This window comes from Sorex fumeus, unplaced genomic scaffold (assembly GCF_029834395.1).
Source record: "Sorex fumeus unplaced genomic scaffold, SorFum_2.1 ptg000036l, whole genome shotgun sequence".
In the NCBI taxonomy this organism is placed as follows: Eukaryota; Metazoa; Chordata; class Mammalia; order Eulipotyphla; family Soricidae; genus Sorex; species Sorex fumeus.
In genome coordinates, this window is record NW_026606093.1 from 14490073 (window position 1) to 14504718 (window position 14646).

Below are 14646 nucleotides of genomic sequence, written 5' to 3' on the forward strand. Positions count from 1 at the left end.
GGTGCTTTTAGATTATTTTTGTGAATATTTGTGCGTGCTATATATGTCCTGGATATTAATCTTTTATCTGATTGTTGAATAAAAATATTTTCTTCCATTCTGATATTTTTTATATTTAGCCCATACTTTTCTTTTTGCTAAACAGAAACTTTTTAGTTTAATGTAGTCACATTTTTTAGGTTCTCTAGCCACTGCCATGGCTAGAGAAACCCCATTCTAAGTGGGGTTTTGACCCACTTACAATTCACTCTTTTGTAAGGTGTGAGCTCTGATTCAACTTTAATATTTTGCACGTGGTTATTCAATTATCCCAATACATTTGTAAAAGAGACTGTTTATGTTTCATTTAGGGCTGGAGCGATAGCACAGCGGGTAGGGCGTTCGCCTTACAAGCGGCCAACATGGCCGACCCGAGTTCGATTCCTCCGCCCCTCTCGGAGAGCCCGGCAAGCTACCGAGAGTATTCGATATGCCAAACACAGTAACAACAAAGTCTCCAATGGAGACGTTACTGGGCCCGCTCGAGCAAATCGACGATCAACGGGAGGGCCTTTACCTTTACCTTTACCTTATATGTTTCATTTAATAATCTCAGATCATTTTTAAAATATTAGCTGAACATATACATGAGGATTTTGGTATATTCTACAGTGACCCATTGGTCAGAGAGTCTTTCTTTGTTCCAGTACCCTGATTTTGTATCACTATGGCTTTATAGAATAGCTTTAAGCTTAGGTACATCAAGTAATGAGATGCATCTAAGTTTTTTATTTTTCATTATGGTTTTGGTTATATGTTTTTATTATTCCACATAAATTTTATAATCGACTATTTAATTGTTTTAAAGTTGTTGTGGTATAGGTCTCTCATCTCTTCTGTTGTTTTGATTCCTCCCTACTAATTGCTTTAGATACTCTTCAAAAATGACATAGACTCTTTGATTTCTTTCTTCTCTGATTCATCATTTGTATATAGGAATACAACCAATTTTTGTGTATTGGTTTTGTAGCCACCAAATTTGTGTATTGGTTTACTGTTTTTAGGAGGACTCTAGGGTATTCAATTTATATCATCATGCCAACTGCAAATAGAGATAATTTTGCTTCCTCCTATCCAATTTGTATTCCTGCATTCCTTTCATTTCTTTTCTTCTCTGATTGATTCTAGGACTTCCACTGAAATGTTAAATGAGAGCAGAGACAGTGGACATCATTGCCTGATGTCTGCAAGAATGCTTTTAATTTTTTACTAATAAAAACTCTACTGTCTATGGGTTGCATAGAAATAGTGTTATTTTATATAGGAAAGTTCCTTATTCTATTAGGATTTTTCCCCATGAGTTGGTGTGTAACTTATCATATGGGTTTTTTCAATCTTTTTTTTTTACTGATTTTCTGTATTATATTAATTGATTTGCATGTGTTGAACCATCTTTAAATTCATAGGATGAGTCCCACTTGGTGGTGTATGTTTTAATTACATTTTGATTTTTGCAATATTTTATTGAGGATTTTGCATCAAGGCGATTGGTCTAAAATTTTGCTTTGTTGCTCTGCAATTGGCTTTTAGTTTATAAGTGACCTTTCAGGAGTTCATTGAGTGCTGGTTTGCTTATCACAAATGCTATTAACTCTTGTTTGTCTGAATGCTTTCATATTGGGTGAATGTTCGTTCAGTTGGAGGCAGAGCTGAGACAATGAACTCAAGAGAAAGTATTTTCTTGGAGGATCACTGGACTCTCTCTGATCCTGTGACAAAAGGCAGACTGTCCTGAAGTCTCCTTTTATTGATCATCATTCCTTTAAAGGGCGCAATACAGTGACATCATCAAAAGAAGTTACCAAAGAACATTGAGGCAGGCGTGGCATGTATTGTTTCCTTGTGAAGCTGGAACCTTTCTTGAGCTAAAAGCATTTGCGTTTGCATCCCAAAGACTAGTCTGGGCCTGACCCGGAATCTACATGTCAAAGATCAGGCTGGGCTTCCATGTGAAAAGGAGAACTGCCCTTTCAATATACTGAAATCTATGAAATTAATACTGAAGGCAGCTTAAAGGAAAAAGATGTTCAGCTTCATCCAAACTGGTCAGGACACACAAAAAATCTTGCCCATTTTCATGGGTCTCTTTTTCCTGCCTGTGCAGTGCAGTCTACATGGGCTCATCCTGACGGCTCAGTCCAGCCCCAACACTTTTATGCCTTCCTCCCATCTGAATGAGAGCTCTGCAGGGCAGTGGACTCTAGGTACAAAGTTTATAAAATTCAATATTCGAGTACGTCATTCCACTCTTTTCTCAACTGTGCCATTTCATATGCAAGATTTGTTGTGATTCTTATGTTATTTTCTTTATTTTCAAGGCTTTCCTCCTCCTATACTGCATTAATGCATAGCAGAGCCTGGCAAGCTCCCCGTGACGTATTCGATATGCCAAACACAGTAACAACAAGTCTCATGATGGAGACGTTACTGGGCCCGCTCGAGCCAATCGATGAACAATGGGAGGACCGTGACCGTTTATGCTGCATTAATATGTTCTTCTATTTTTTCAAAATTTTAATTACTATGTGTCATTGTGTTGTTCTATTTTAGTCTATTTTGTTTGATAATCTTTTGCCCCCTTGAATTTGTGCAATTGTCTCCCTCCAGAGAATGGGGATGTTCTCAGCTTTTACCTTTTCTACCACTTGTTCTTTCCCCTCCCATTTTACTTTACCTTTAAAGCTCCCCATGACGTATTCGATATGCCAGACACAGTAACAACAAAGTCTCCAATGGAGACGTTACTGGGCCCGCTCGAGCAAAACGATGATCAACGGGAGGGCCTTTAAGTAGCACTGTAGCACTGTCCTCCCATTGTTCATTGATTTGCTAGAGTGGGCACCAGTAACGTCTCCATTGTGAAACTTGTTGTTATTATTTTTGGCATATCAAATATGGCATGGGTAGCTTGTCAGGCTCTGTTGTGTAGGTGGGACTCTCGGTAGCTTGCCGGGCTCTCCGAGAGGGACAGAGGAATCAAACCTGGCTAGGCCGCATGCAAGGCAAATGCCCTACCCGCTGTGCTATCACTCCAGCCTTCCTGTATACCTATAATTTGGGGATTCACATTTTTATTTAATCACCATGAGATACACAAAGCTGTTCGTGATTCAGTTTCAGTCATACAATCTCCTGTCACCAATCCCTCCACCTGTATACTATTTCCAGCACCAGTGACCAATATCTCCACTATCCCACCTACCACCCTGCCCCCTTCACCCTTCCAGCCTTTTCCTCACTCTCTCTCTCTCTCTCATTCTCTCTCCATCATATTGGGCATAATGATTTGCAACAGAGTACTGAGATTATCATGTCTGATCCTCAACCTATTTTAAGTAGGAAGTTCTTATTCTGAGTGATCATTTACAACTATCAAAGTCTTATGGGTTCCCTTCCCTACCCCAACTGCCTTCTCTCCCAGCACAGGAGGCAGACTCCCAACTGTGAACCAATCCTACTGGCCCTTGTTTCTAATGTCATTGGGTATTTGTCTCATACTATGTTTTTAATTATATCCTACAAATGAATGCAGTCATTTTGTGTCCCTCTACTTCTGACTCATTTCGCTCATCATGATATTCTACATGTCCATTCATTTACAAGCAAATTTCATGACGTTTTTCCTAAGAGCTGTGTCGCAGTCCACCGTGTAGTTTTTTTAACCAGTCATCTGTTCTCAGGTATTCTGGTTGTTTTCTATTTTGGCTATTGTGAATAGTACTGCAATGAACATAGAAGTCTAGATGACATTTCTGCTGTGTGTCTTTGCGCCTCTGGTGAATATTCCCCAAAGTGGTATTACTGGGTCATATGGAAGCTAGATTTTGAGTTTTTTGAGGACTGCACATCTTGTTTTCCAAAGAGGCTGGGCCAGTTGGCATTTCCACCAACAATGAATGAAAGTACCTTTCTATCTGCATCTCTCCCAGCACTGACTGTTCTTGTTCTTTTAGATGCATGCCATTCTCTGTGGTGTAGCACTGAGGCACTGTCCTTCCATTGTTCATCGATTTGCTCAAGTGGGCCCAGTAACATCTCCATTGTGAGACTTGTTACTGTGTTTGGCATGTCCAATAAGTCACGAGTAGCTTGCCAGGCTTTCCTGTGTGGGCAAGGTATTCTTGGTAGCTTGCCAGGCTCTCCAAGAGAGGTGGAGGAATCGAACCTGGGTCGGCCATGTGCAAGGTAAATGCCCTACTCGCTGTTCAACTGCTCCAGATTTCTTATTGTTGCGATTTGCATTTCACCATGACCTGAGTTCAATTCCTCTTCCACTCTCGGAGAGCCTGGCAAGTTACTGAGAGTGTCTCACCCACACAGCAAAGCCTGGCAAGCTCCCCGTGACGTATTTGATATGCCAAACACAGTAACAACAAGTTTCACAGTGGAGACGTTACTGGGCCCACTCGATCAAATTGATGAACAACGGGAGGACAGAGCTACAGTGCTACAGAGATGTAGAACATTTTTTCATGTGCCTTTTGACCATTTGTATTTTCTTTGAGGATGTTTCTGTTCATTTCTTCTCCCCATTTTTGATGGGGTTGGATTTTTTATATTATAAAGTTCTACCAGAGACTTAGCTTTTTTATATATTAACCCCTTATTTGATGGTATTTTCCCCATACTTTGGGTCATCTCTATAACTTGGTAACTGTTTCTTTTCAGGTTCAGAAGCTTTTTTATTTTAATTTTTTAATTGGATAACAGTGATAAACGCACTTACAAAGTTGTTCATGATTGGATTTATGTAATATAATGTTCCAATGTCCATCCCTTCAATAGTGTACTTCCCCCCTCACTAATGGCCCCAGTTTCAGGTTCAGAAACTTTTTAGTTCAATGTATTCCATTTTTTTTATCATTTCTTCCACCTGCTTGGTTAGTGGTATCACTATAAGATAGTTATAAGGCTGTTCATGATCTAGTTTCAGTCACTAGTGCATATTTCCCACCACCAATGCCCTCTGTTTTCCTCCTACAACACCCCCAGAAACAGGCTGTCCAACGTGATCATTTCCAGCTATTATTGTCGTACTGGTCCCATCTCGATCCTAACTGCCATATGCCCCCACTCACTGTAACCATTGAACAGTCCTCCTGGCCCCTATTTTTCCCTGGCATTTGGATGTTAGCCTCATATTTTTTTTATATTTGACAAATAGTTGCAGTCATTTCAAGTCTACCTCTTTCCTTCTGACTCATTTAACTCAGCATGATACTCTCAATGTCCATCTATTTATAAGCAAATTTCAGGACTTTGCTTTTCCTAAAAGCCATGAAGTGTTCCTCTGTGTAGATGTACCATAGTTTCTTTATCCACTCATTTCTTCATTTGTACTTGGGTTGCTTACAGATCATGGCTATTGTGAATAAAATGCTACGGAATATAGAACTGCAGATGGTATTTCTGCTGTTTTTTTGGCCCTAAGGGTATATTCCCCAAAATAGTATTGCTAGGTCAAATGGGAGCTCAATTTGTAATTTTTTTTTATTATTATTCATACTGTTTTTCAAGAAGGCTGAACCAGTCAGCATTTCCACCAGCAATGAAAGAGAGTCCCTTTCTTGCCGTATCTGTGCTAGCACTAGTTGTTATTGTTCCTTTGGATTTGTGCCAGTCTCTATTTCATTGTTGTTTTAATTTATATATTTCTTATTATTAGCTATGCAGAACAATTTTTCATGTATCATGTTATGAATACAAACTTTTAAAGATAGACACAATGATTAGATGAAAAATCTTGTTTCTTGTTTCAGTTCATATTAGGTATTTGCCTTGCACACAGCCAACCTTGGTTCTACCCCTAGCACAGCCTATGATCCCCTGAACCCCACCAGTAGTGATTCCTGATTACAGATTCTGGAGTAAGTCCTGAGCAAAGCTTGGTGGGGCCCCTGAACAAAAGCAAATAAAACCCATTCCTATGTTTTCAGCAATTTAGGGAATAGACACCATGCTATTTCTGCTTAGGTTACAGGATCTCTTCTTGAGAAGACAACCCAGCGGTGGGCTCAGTATAAAGAAAAGTGTCTAAGAGACTTACGTAAGGAACCTTCTGGTAAGTGCATGTATTAATTATTCATGCATGTGTAACAATTTGCCCCACACTTTCCTGCCTTGAAATAACAAAATGTTATATTTTACCATTTCTGTGAGTAAGAGATTCATACAGGGCCAATCTAAGGTGGCTAGTTTTTTCCTTTACCATATTTGGTTATTTTCACTGCAGACTCAAAAGCTGAGGCTAGAGTCACCTGAAGACTTGTTCACATACACTTGCTTGCTCACACACAATTCCCAGTTGAGAACTGAGCAAGCAATTTTACACATGACCATTTGACATGGTCTGAGTTTTCTTAAAACATGGTTTCTGGGAACTAAGGGGAAGCACAATGAGATCTTCTGTTGTCTTTATGACCTAATCCTAGAAAACATTTTTGTCAATGCTCACTTGGATCAGACATTTATAATGATCTACTCAAGTTTAAGGGGAAAAGTTAATGACTGTTCCCCTTTGTGTATGTGAAATGTGAGAGATTCAGCTATATTTGGCAAGCCAACCTGACATTTAACACTTACCAGTAATTGATCACATGACATAAACAATTGTCATGGATTAACCTGGTACTTAGTGAATAGTTGGGATTTTTAATGCCAAAAGAATTAGCTAAATTTTAGTAATTTCACTTCTCTGTGTTAGACTGAGTTTAGAACCTTCTAGCAAATATATGTATAATTTCAACATTTCATGAGAGGTGCTTAATATATTGCAAATCTCCTATCCAAAATACGACTCTTGGAGGCATCCAAATTTGCTGTTTACTATGTAAATATAAAAAGAAGGATCTGTTATATTGCCCTTAAGTATGGTAGACCCAAGATGAAGCTTTCCTAATTTATTTTAGATCCTTTCTTTCACAGATCTGGACATTTGACAGAACACTATAAAACTTCCATTTTTATGACTCCTAAAACTATACAGTATTCAAGCACTTAACAAAGTAACGTTTATTTTTGGTCAAAGTAGCATAGCTTCTCTTTAGAAATGCACTGTGAGCATTGCTGATTACACGTACATAGACCAGGAAGATGATTATATCTGACAGAATCTACTGTTCAGATACTTCAAGAGAGTTCATAACATAGCAGAGCTACATCTATTATGCCCTAGAATCATTGATTTAATTATTTCCATGGAGTGGCACTAATAGACCTAGACAGTCCATTTAAACATTTGTATATATTTAGTTTACAAAAGCAAGTAAATTGAGTTTAGAAGTTGAGATTCAGCCTGTAACACTTCTCTTTGATTCCAGGAGGTATATAGGTTTACTTAGAGTTTCTTCTTGACAGATTATGGAGCATATATTACTCATGAGCTAGGTACCATTCAGAAAATTCAGAACAATTATTAGATTAGTTTTCATACAGAGACATGATTGTACAATATTTGTGTCATTTACATGTGACCAAGAATCTCAGATCTTCAGATATATTATATTGACTGGTTTAATTTGTGCATCTGATTATGGGTGTTGGAGATAAAATTAGTGATGATTTAACAAATTAATTATAAAATATAAGGAGTAAGTAGAACCTCCAGCGTGTTCCTGATTTTGGGTTTTTGTAAGATTTCAGCTGTTGTGAAATCAAACCAAAAAAAGCAGGACAAACACACTGACAAAATGAACCACTGACAGAGGTCATTTGGTGGACAAAGCTACAACATTTGAGGCTGCATTATGTACATTATGCATAATTTTTCCTCATCTTGAACCATCTAGATATCTGGATGTCTATGCTCTTCTCCTAACAGGTCTCAGTTTCTGCAGCCAGGAAGTCTTGGCTCTTGTTGTATCTCCCTCCGTAAGTGAACAACAGGCTCCAACTTTATTTATTGATACATTCTTCTCTTTGCAGGCATATTTTGCAATGGTACCTTTGATCAGTATGTGTGCTGGCCTCATTCCTTCCCAGGAAACGTCTCTGTTCCCTGCCCATTTTATTTACCTTGGTGGAATGAAGGTAATAAGTTTTACTTTCACCAATTTATAGCAGTTCCTTAAAAAGTAGGTCCTCCAAGGAAGAAACTAGGAAGCAAAGAATTGTACTTTCCTTCTACCTCCACAGGTACCCATCTAAACTGTTACTTAAAAATAAATAAACTGTTACTTAGATATCTCAATTTCTCTACTTCTTCAGTTTATTTCTGAAATACTTCTGTGATTGGTTGTTCCACTAGCACTGTAGTCCTATATTCTTTGAAGATTATAGAATCAAATACTGCTGCACTCTCACAGAATTTTCTGTAATGGCAGAAGTCTTTCCATCGTCATAAAGGAGGATGACATGAGGCAGAAAGATTGGGATAATCACAACCACAAAACTCTTGGTTTGTCAGACAGAAATAAGGCCAAAAATATTCTTGAAATATGTGGTAGTATGGAACTGGTGTCATTAGGCCTGTGAAATTCTGGTATAGAGAATTTCACAAATAAACACTTGGTGTGTTCTGCTGATACTTTAAGGGTATGACTGTTACTCAGGAACCATGGCTATGTCCCAGCTCCAACTTTTCTTGAAATCCAACCTCTTAATTTATTCTGGAAAAGGGAGACAAACAATCACAGACTAGAACTATTTCGACTTTTACTAAAGATAAAGGTTAACTCTAAGGACCTTTAGAAGCTTTTTAAAGAAACATAAGCAGTTATTAAGTTCCAAGCAATACAGTAGATGTTTTGGATATGGGAACTAAGATTGAGGATAAGGTTGACATTACCACCTAGAGCCACCTATTATTTCTCATAACTAAATATCCAGGTATATTACGTGACAGAGAAAAAATAATAATAAAATAATAAAAAAATAATTCAATTTTCATAAAAGTTGAATAGAAGATTTACTACTATTGAAATGGTACCTACCTTCCTGAAGTTTACTAAAGAGAATGCATTTTAAAAATGTGGAAAACTACTCTTTTAAACATTTTGTGTATTAAATATTTGACATTCTATATGATCCTACAGAAAAAAAGAGAATATAAAGACAATGGCATTTGGGGTGGTTTGGGAAAAAAAAGGATGGAGAATTTTTTTGAGATAAAATTATAGGACAAAACAAAATAATATTGCAAGGGAGTGAGTATAATAGTGAATCTAGGCTGGCAAGATTGCTAAAGAAAGCTACATGTTTCCATGGTCCTTTTGAATCTTGAGAAGGATATAGCACAATTTGTGGTCTGAGGAATAACATTCTGAACAACTTATGGTTGTTATGCTGAGATGTAGGGAAACCAAGGAGGCAAATAAGGAATCTATTTCCAGAAATAAAATGAGTGATGAGATTATGTTTCAGAAAGAGGCAATGAACGGGAAAGGGAGTAAAAAACTGTCTTGGTGTTGGATAATACTTCTTAATCATCAGGAGTAATGGGAATCATGAAACAGGAGTAGAAAAATGAAGAAAAAATACTTCACATCCCCCCGACCCACATATCTCTCATCCAGTTTATATGAAGTTACCTAGTGCTTTCTCCCCTCCTCCCTCACTGCTCATATTTGCTGTCTGATGCTTTGTCACCTAATCCCCTGCTTCAACTCTGGACCCTTCTAATCATCATTCACCGAGCTCTCCATCAGATTTTATACTGGTCGATCACCAACAATTCCAAATGGCACTGCATAACTTCCATCATGTGAACCTATCAACCTTTCTGGTATTTTTGCCCACCTCCATCCCAGTGAAAAGAGCAAGCACAGACTCCTTTCTCTGAAAGCTACTGCTTCCCAGTTTCTCTCACAATTCTTACCATAATCCTTTAAAGCTTCTACCCACACTTTTATGTATACTTAATTCTTAATATGATAGGTAAATTTTTAGAATATATTCCAGACTACTACACTCAAGCAAGGGTTCTGTCTCCCAATGTCTTCTCTGTAGCTTTCCCGTCTTCAACGTTTGTATGTCTAATATCATATGGCATTTTTATTTGCATATATTTCCACACTATGCTTGGAGATCAGCCTCCTTCTTCTCTACATCCCCAGATTTATGGCTGCCATAAGAGCACAGATATTAAAAAACATAGTTGCATTTCTAATTTAAAAATGTTAACACTTACTTGTGTAAGTGTGATTTAATAACACCAAGTGTGATTTAGATGCTCAGTATATTTTAGTGACCAAAACAATAAATCCCATTTTGTTATGGGGATCACAATCCAATAGGATAGAAAAATTGTTATTCAAGACACATATAAGAAAAGTTCAAAATACTTTTGAATGTGAAGTATTTTAAACAATATAGGATAGGTGGATTAAGGCATAGGAGAGTTGGAATTGGGGCAATAAAATGGCTATTATAAATTGTCTGGTCAGGGCCAGCTTTGTAACAAAGAGATGTTTTTAAGAAAATTTAAAAGAGATAAGGAATTTATGTCCACTTGTGGAAAAATTTGCAGGAGAGAATGAAATAATGAATGTAAACAACTGTCTAGCAGGTCAAAAGGAAAACAACGTGAGGCAAAGTCTAAGCATTTGGGGACCAAACTTTATAAGTATTTCCGAAGGTCACAAAAAGAATCTAGCTTTTTATTTCAGACAAGAGAACATTTATATAATTTTCAGCACATTTTTGGCATTAAGTAACTTATATTTTAATAATTTTATTAAGACTACCAAGTCTCAGAATAACATGGTCTCCATATCAGAATAATCGAAGTTGAAGATATTTGTGAGTTTCATTAGAGGATGTCAGGGCTGAAAAATGATAGTTAAATATCTCAAATACATGAAAACAAGACAGAATTACCTGATGGAGAAAATAAGGGATAATAAAAGCCTAAATAATGAAAGGAAGGCCTCAATTACAGAAGACTGGAAAGATCAATTTGCTATCCAGTAATATGGAGCAGTTTGAGAAGATAAAGAATTTATCTTTATCTGTTTCTCTAAGAAAACAGTGTTGTATCATGTAGATAAGTTGGTGTAATATGTAGCTATTCACCCATTAATTTAGCAAATAGGAATTGCTGGTCTATACTAAAGGATAGGACTAATAATTCCAAAAGTTCTTACTTTTAATTTACAAGTCTGATTCTCCAGGTTGAAGAACATTTGAGTGAGCAATGGCCCCTGGAGTAGATGTAATAAAGACACAAAAGCCAATATCATTGGTATAATATTCTACCCATCACCGTGCATTTTAATTTAACCCACCATCAAACTTCAATTCCTCAAGAAGAAACAATTAAGCCATAAGTAGAAGGACCTGGCCCAAAGTCTGTAGGGGACAAAGCAGCCATTAAAATTTCTTCATGGAACCCTGTCTTGGACATCAGAAATAACCTGGGAGCCTCCAACTGGCATCTCCCAGCTGGAATGAATTTTGGAGGGCTTCCAGGTGTCAGTATCACCAGGGACTAGCTCCAGGGACTTTGGGTAAACATAGAAGACACTATCAGATCATAATTTGTTAGGAAATGTAGAGACATCTGTGTTTTGCTTTCCATCCCAAATAAACAGTAAGGAAGCTAATGAGCCCCTAAAGGGAAGTTTAAAAAATTCCCTTTCCCTGGGATTTTCCACAGATTTGCTACAAGGGTGAGTCCTTTACCAAGTGTTTGGGGGCTGGGTTGTGTATTTTGACCTTTTCTCTAGAGCTGTGTTTCATTTCAGAGAGATCAGGAATGGCCCACAGATACTGTTTGGCTCAAGGGACTTGGCAGATGCGGGAGAACTCCACAGATATTTGGCAGGATGATTCTGAATGTTCTGAAGAACACAGCTTCAAAAAAAACGTGAGTCTGCTGAGCTCAGAGACAACATTTCTCTGGACACAAACCACTTTCAGTGGGCACCAAGCTAGCTGGTCTGCATTATGAGCCACACAGAGAGCTTTCCTCAGACTGTTGTCCCAGACTCACCTGGGGAATGTCAGGTGTCAAATAAAATAGGAGCCACTGTATTTCTTTTTGGTTTGTTTTTAATTTTTATTAGTGAAACACCTTGAACTCCCGAGATACCTCAATGAGCTTGGTTATTGTGTGGATATGGTCGATGGTACTGAATCCTTTTCGGAATCCAGCTTGTTCACATGGTTGTCCTTCATCTAGTGTTCTGCTAATCCTATTCAGGATGACTCGAGTGAATAGTTTGTAGATGACAGACAATAGGCAGATTGGGCGATAGTTGCCAATGTCCTGGATGTCTCCTTTCTTGTATAGTAGTACAGTCTTGCTGGTTTTCCATTGGGATGGAACCTTGCATTCAGACAGGTAGCGTGTGAAGAGTCGAGCTAATGTATTGATGAGTACTGATGGTAAGTTCTTCAGGTGTTCAGGTCTGATCTTGTCTGGGCCAGGTGCTTTTTGTTTCTTTACCGACGAGATGGCATGTTGGATTTCGGAAGGGAGAACATTGGGAACGACATATCCATCATGTGGTATGTGGTATGTGGGCAAGTGGATGTGGCTATTAAAGAGATCTGAGTAGAATTCATGAATAATCTTCTCCATTGCCCTTCTGGAAGATGTGATAGATCCATCATGATGTCGGAGGGCAGTCATCTTGGTTTTGTAGTTGGTGAAGGACAGGCGGGCATTACGAATGTTTTTCCCAGCTTCTGCTGCATCTACCAGTACTGCTGCTCTCCTGTTTTTGAGGTCATCCTTGATGGCTTTTCTGCACTGTTTTGCCAGTTCGGACGTTTGCTTGTGGTTGCCTGAGGCACGTGCCACGCCACGTTGGCGAATAAGCTCAAGAGTGTTCGAAGAAAGACGGTTTTTTGTGGTTATCTCTCTCTTGGCATTCCTTGCACAATCATGGAGGTGCTGAATCATTCGATCGTATTCCTCATCAATGTTGTCAATGACGGCATCTTCCCAAGTTGCTGCAACAGAGCCAAAGAGTTCCCAGTTGGTGGTTGTTCTGGGAGTCTTCTTCTTCTTGCCTCTCTGTCTAACGTTCATTGATTTAAAGAAGGCCTTTGATTCTGTTGAGACGGAAGCGGTCATGGAAGCCCTAGCCAATCAGGGCGTACAAACTCAATACATCAGGATCCTTCGTGAGCTCTATTGCGGATTCACTACCAAGATCTCACCATTCTACAAAGAAGTAATCATCCATATCAAGAGAGGGGTTCGGCAGGGTGATACCATTTCACCAAAACTCTTCAGTGCCACCCTCGAGAACATCATGCGACAACTAGAATGGGAAAACATGGGAGTGAAGATAGATGGTCGGCAACTACACCACCTCCGCTTTGCTGATGACATAGTTCTAATAACACCAAACATCAGCCAAGCAGCACAAATGCTTGCGGACTTTGACTGTGAGTGTGGAAAGGTTGGACTACAGCTGAATCTTACGAAGACAATGTTTATGAGAAACAGCCTTGTTCCTGACGCTCCATTCGCTCTCAACGGAACCACCATCTCCGAATGCAACAGTTATATATACTTAGGTCGAGAAATCAACATGATGAATGACCTGGCACCTGAGTTACGCAGGAGGAAGAGAGCAGCTTGGAATGCCTTCAAGAGCATTGAAGAAATAACTAAAAGGACAAAGAACCTCCAACTACGAGCACATCTCTTTGATTCCACTATTCTTCCTGCATTAACATATGCCTCAGAGACCTGGACCCTACGAAAACAGGATGAGAACACTATTCGGGTCTCTCAAAGAGGAATCGAAAGAACTATGCTTGGAATATCACGATTCACTCAAATGAGAGATAGAATCCGGAGTTCTGATCTTCGTCAACGCTCAAGAATCAGAGACGCTGTCTCATTTGCCAAGACATCAAAAATCAGATGGGCTGGACATGTAATGAGGTTTACAGACAACCGCTGGACTAGAGCCATTACTGATTGGATTCCACGAGACATCAAAAGATCACGTGGACGCCCACCTATAAGATGGTCAGACTTCTTCGTCAAGACCCTAAATGATCGGTTTGAGGCTCTACATGTTCCTAAAACGAACAGATACCATTGGGCTACGCTAGCACGCAACCGTGAGGAATGGAGACGTTACTGGCACCCGCTCGAATAAATCGATGAATAACGGGGATTAAGTGATTAAGTGATTAAGTGATTAGTGAAACACCATGAGGTACAGTTGTAGATTTACAGATTTTTGTGCTTGGGTTTCAGTTATACAATGATTGAGTACCCATCCCTCCACCAGTGCCCATTCTTCACCACCACTGATCCCAGTACCTCTCCCACCTCCCATCCCCCCATCCCACCCTGCCTCTGTGGCAGGGCATTCCTTTTTTTTTTTTTAAATTTTTATTAGTGAGACACCATGAGGTACAGTTGTAGACTTACAAATTTTTGTGCTTGGGTTTCAAGTATACAATGATCAAATACCAATCCCTCCACCAGTGCCCATTTTCCACCACTATGGATCCCAATATCCCTCCTACCCCCCATCCCTCTCATCCCACCCTGTCTCTGTGACTGGGCATTCCCTCCTGTTTTCTCTCTCTCCTTTTGGGTGCTGTGGTTTGCAAAAGAGGCATTTAGTGGCAATCATGTTCTATAGTCTATAGTCGGTTTATAGTGTACTTTCAGTATGCTTCTCCCATCCTAGTGGG

General features: G+C 39.0%; 1 protein-coding gene across 1 annotated transcript in view; it reads left to right on the forward strand.

The window, feature by feature from the left end:
• GLP2R (glucagon like peptide 2 receptor) overlaps positions 1-14646 on the forward strand; it is an 88390-nt gene that overhangs the window by 3888 nt on the left and 69856 nt on the right. The window contains exons 2-4 of the mRNA XM_056117778.1: positions 6013-6100; positions 7963-8067; positions 11721-11842. Of these exons, the coding sequence (XP_055973753.1) occupies positions 6013-6100; positions 7963-8067; positions 11721-11842 (315 nt within the window). The remainder of the gene's footprint in view (positions 1-6012; positions 6101-7962; positions 8068-11720; positions 11843-14646) is intronic.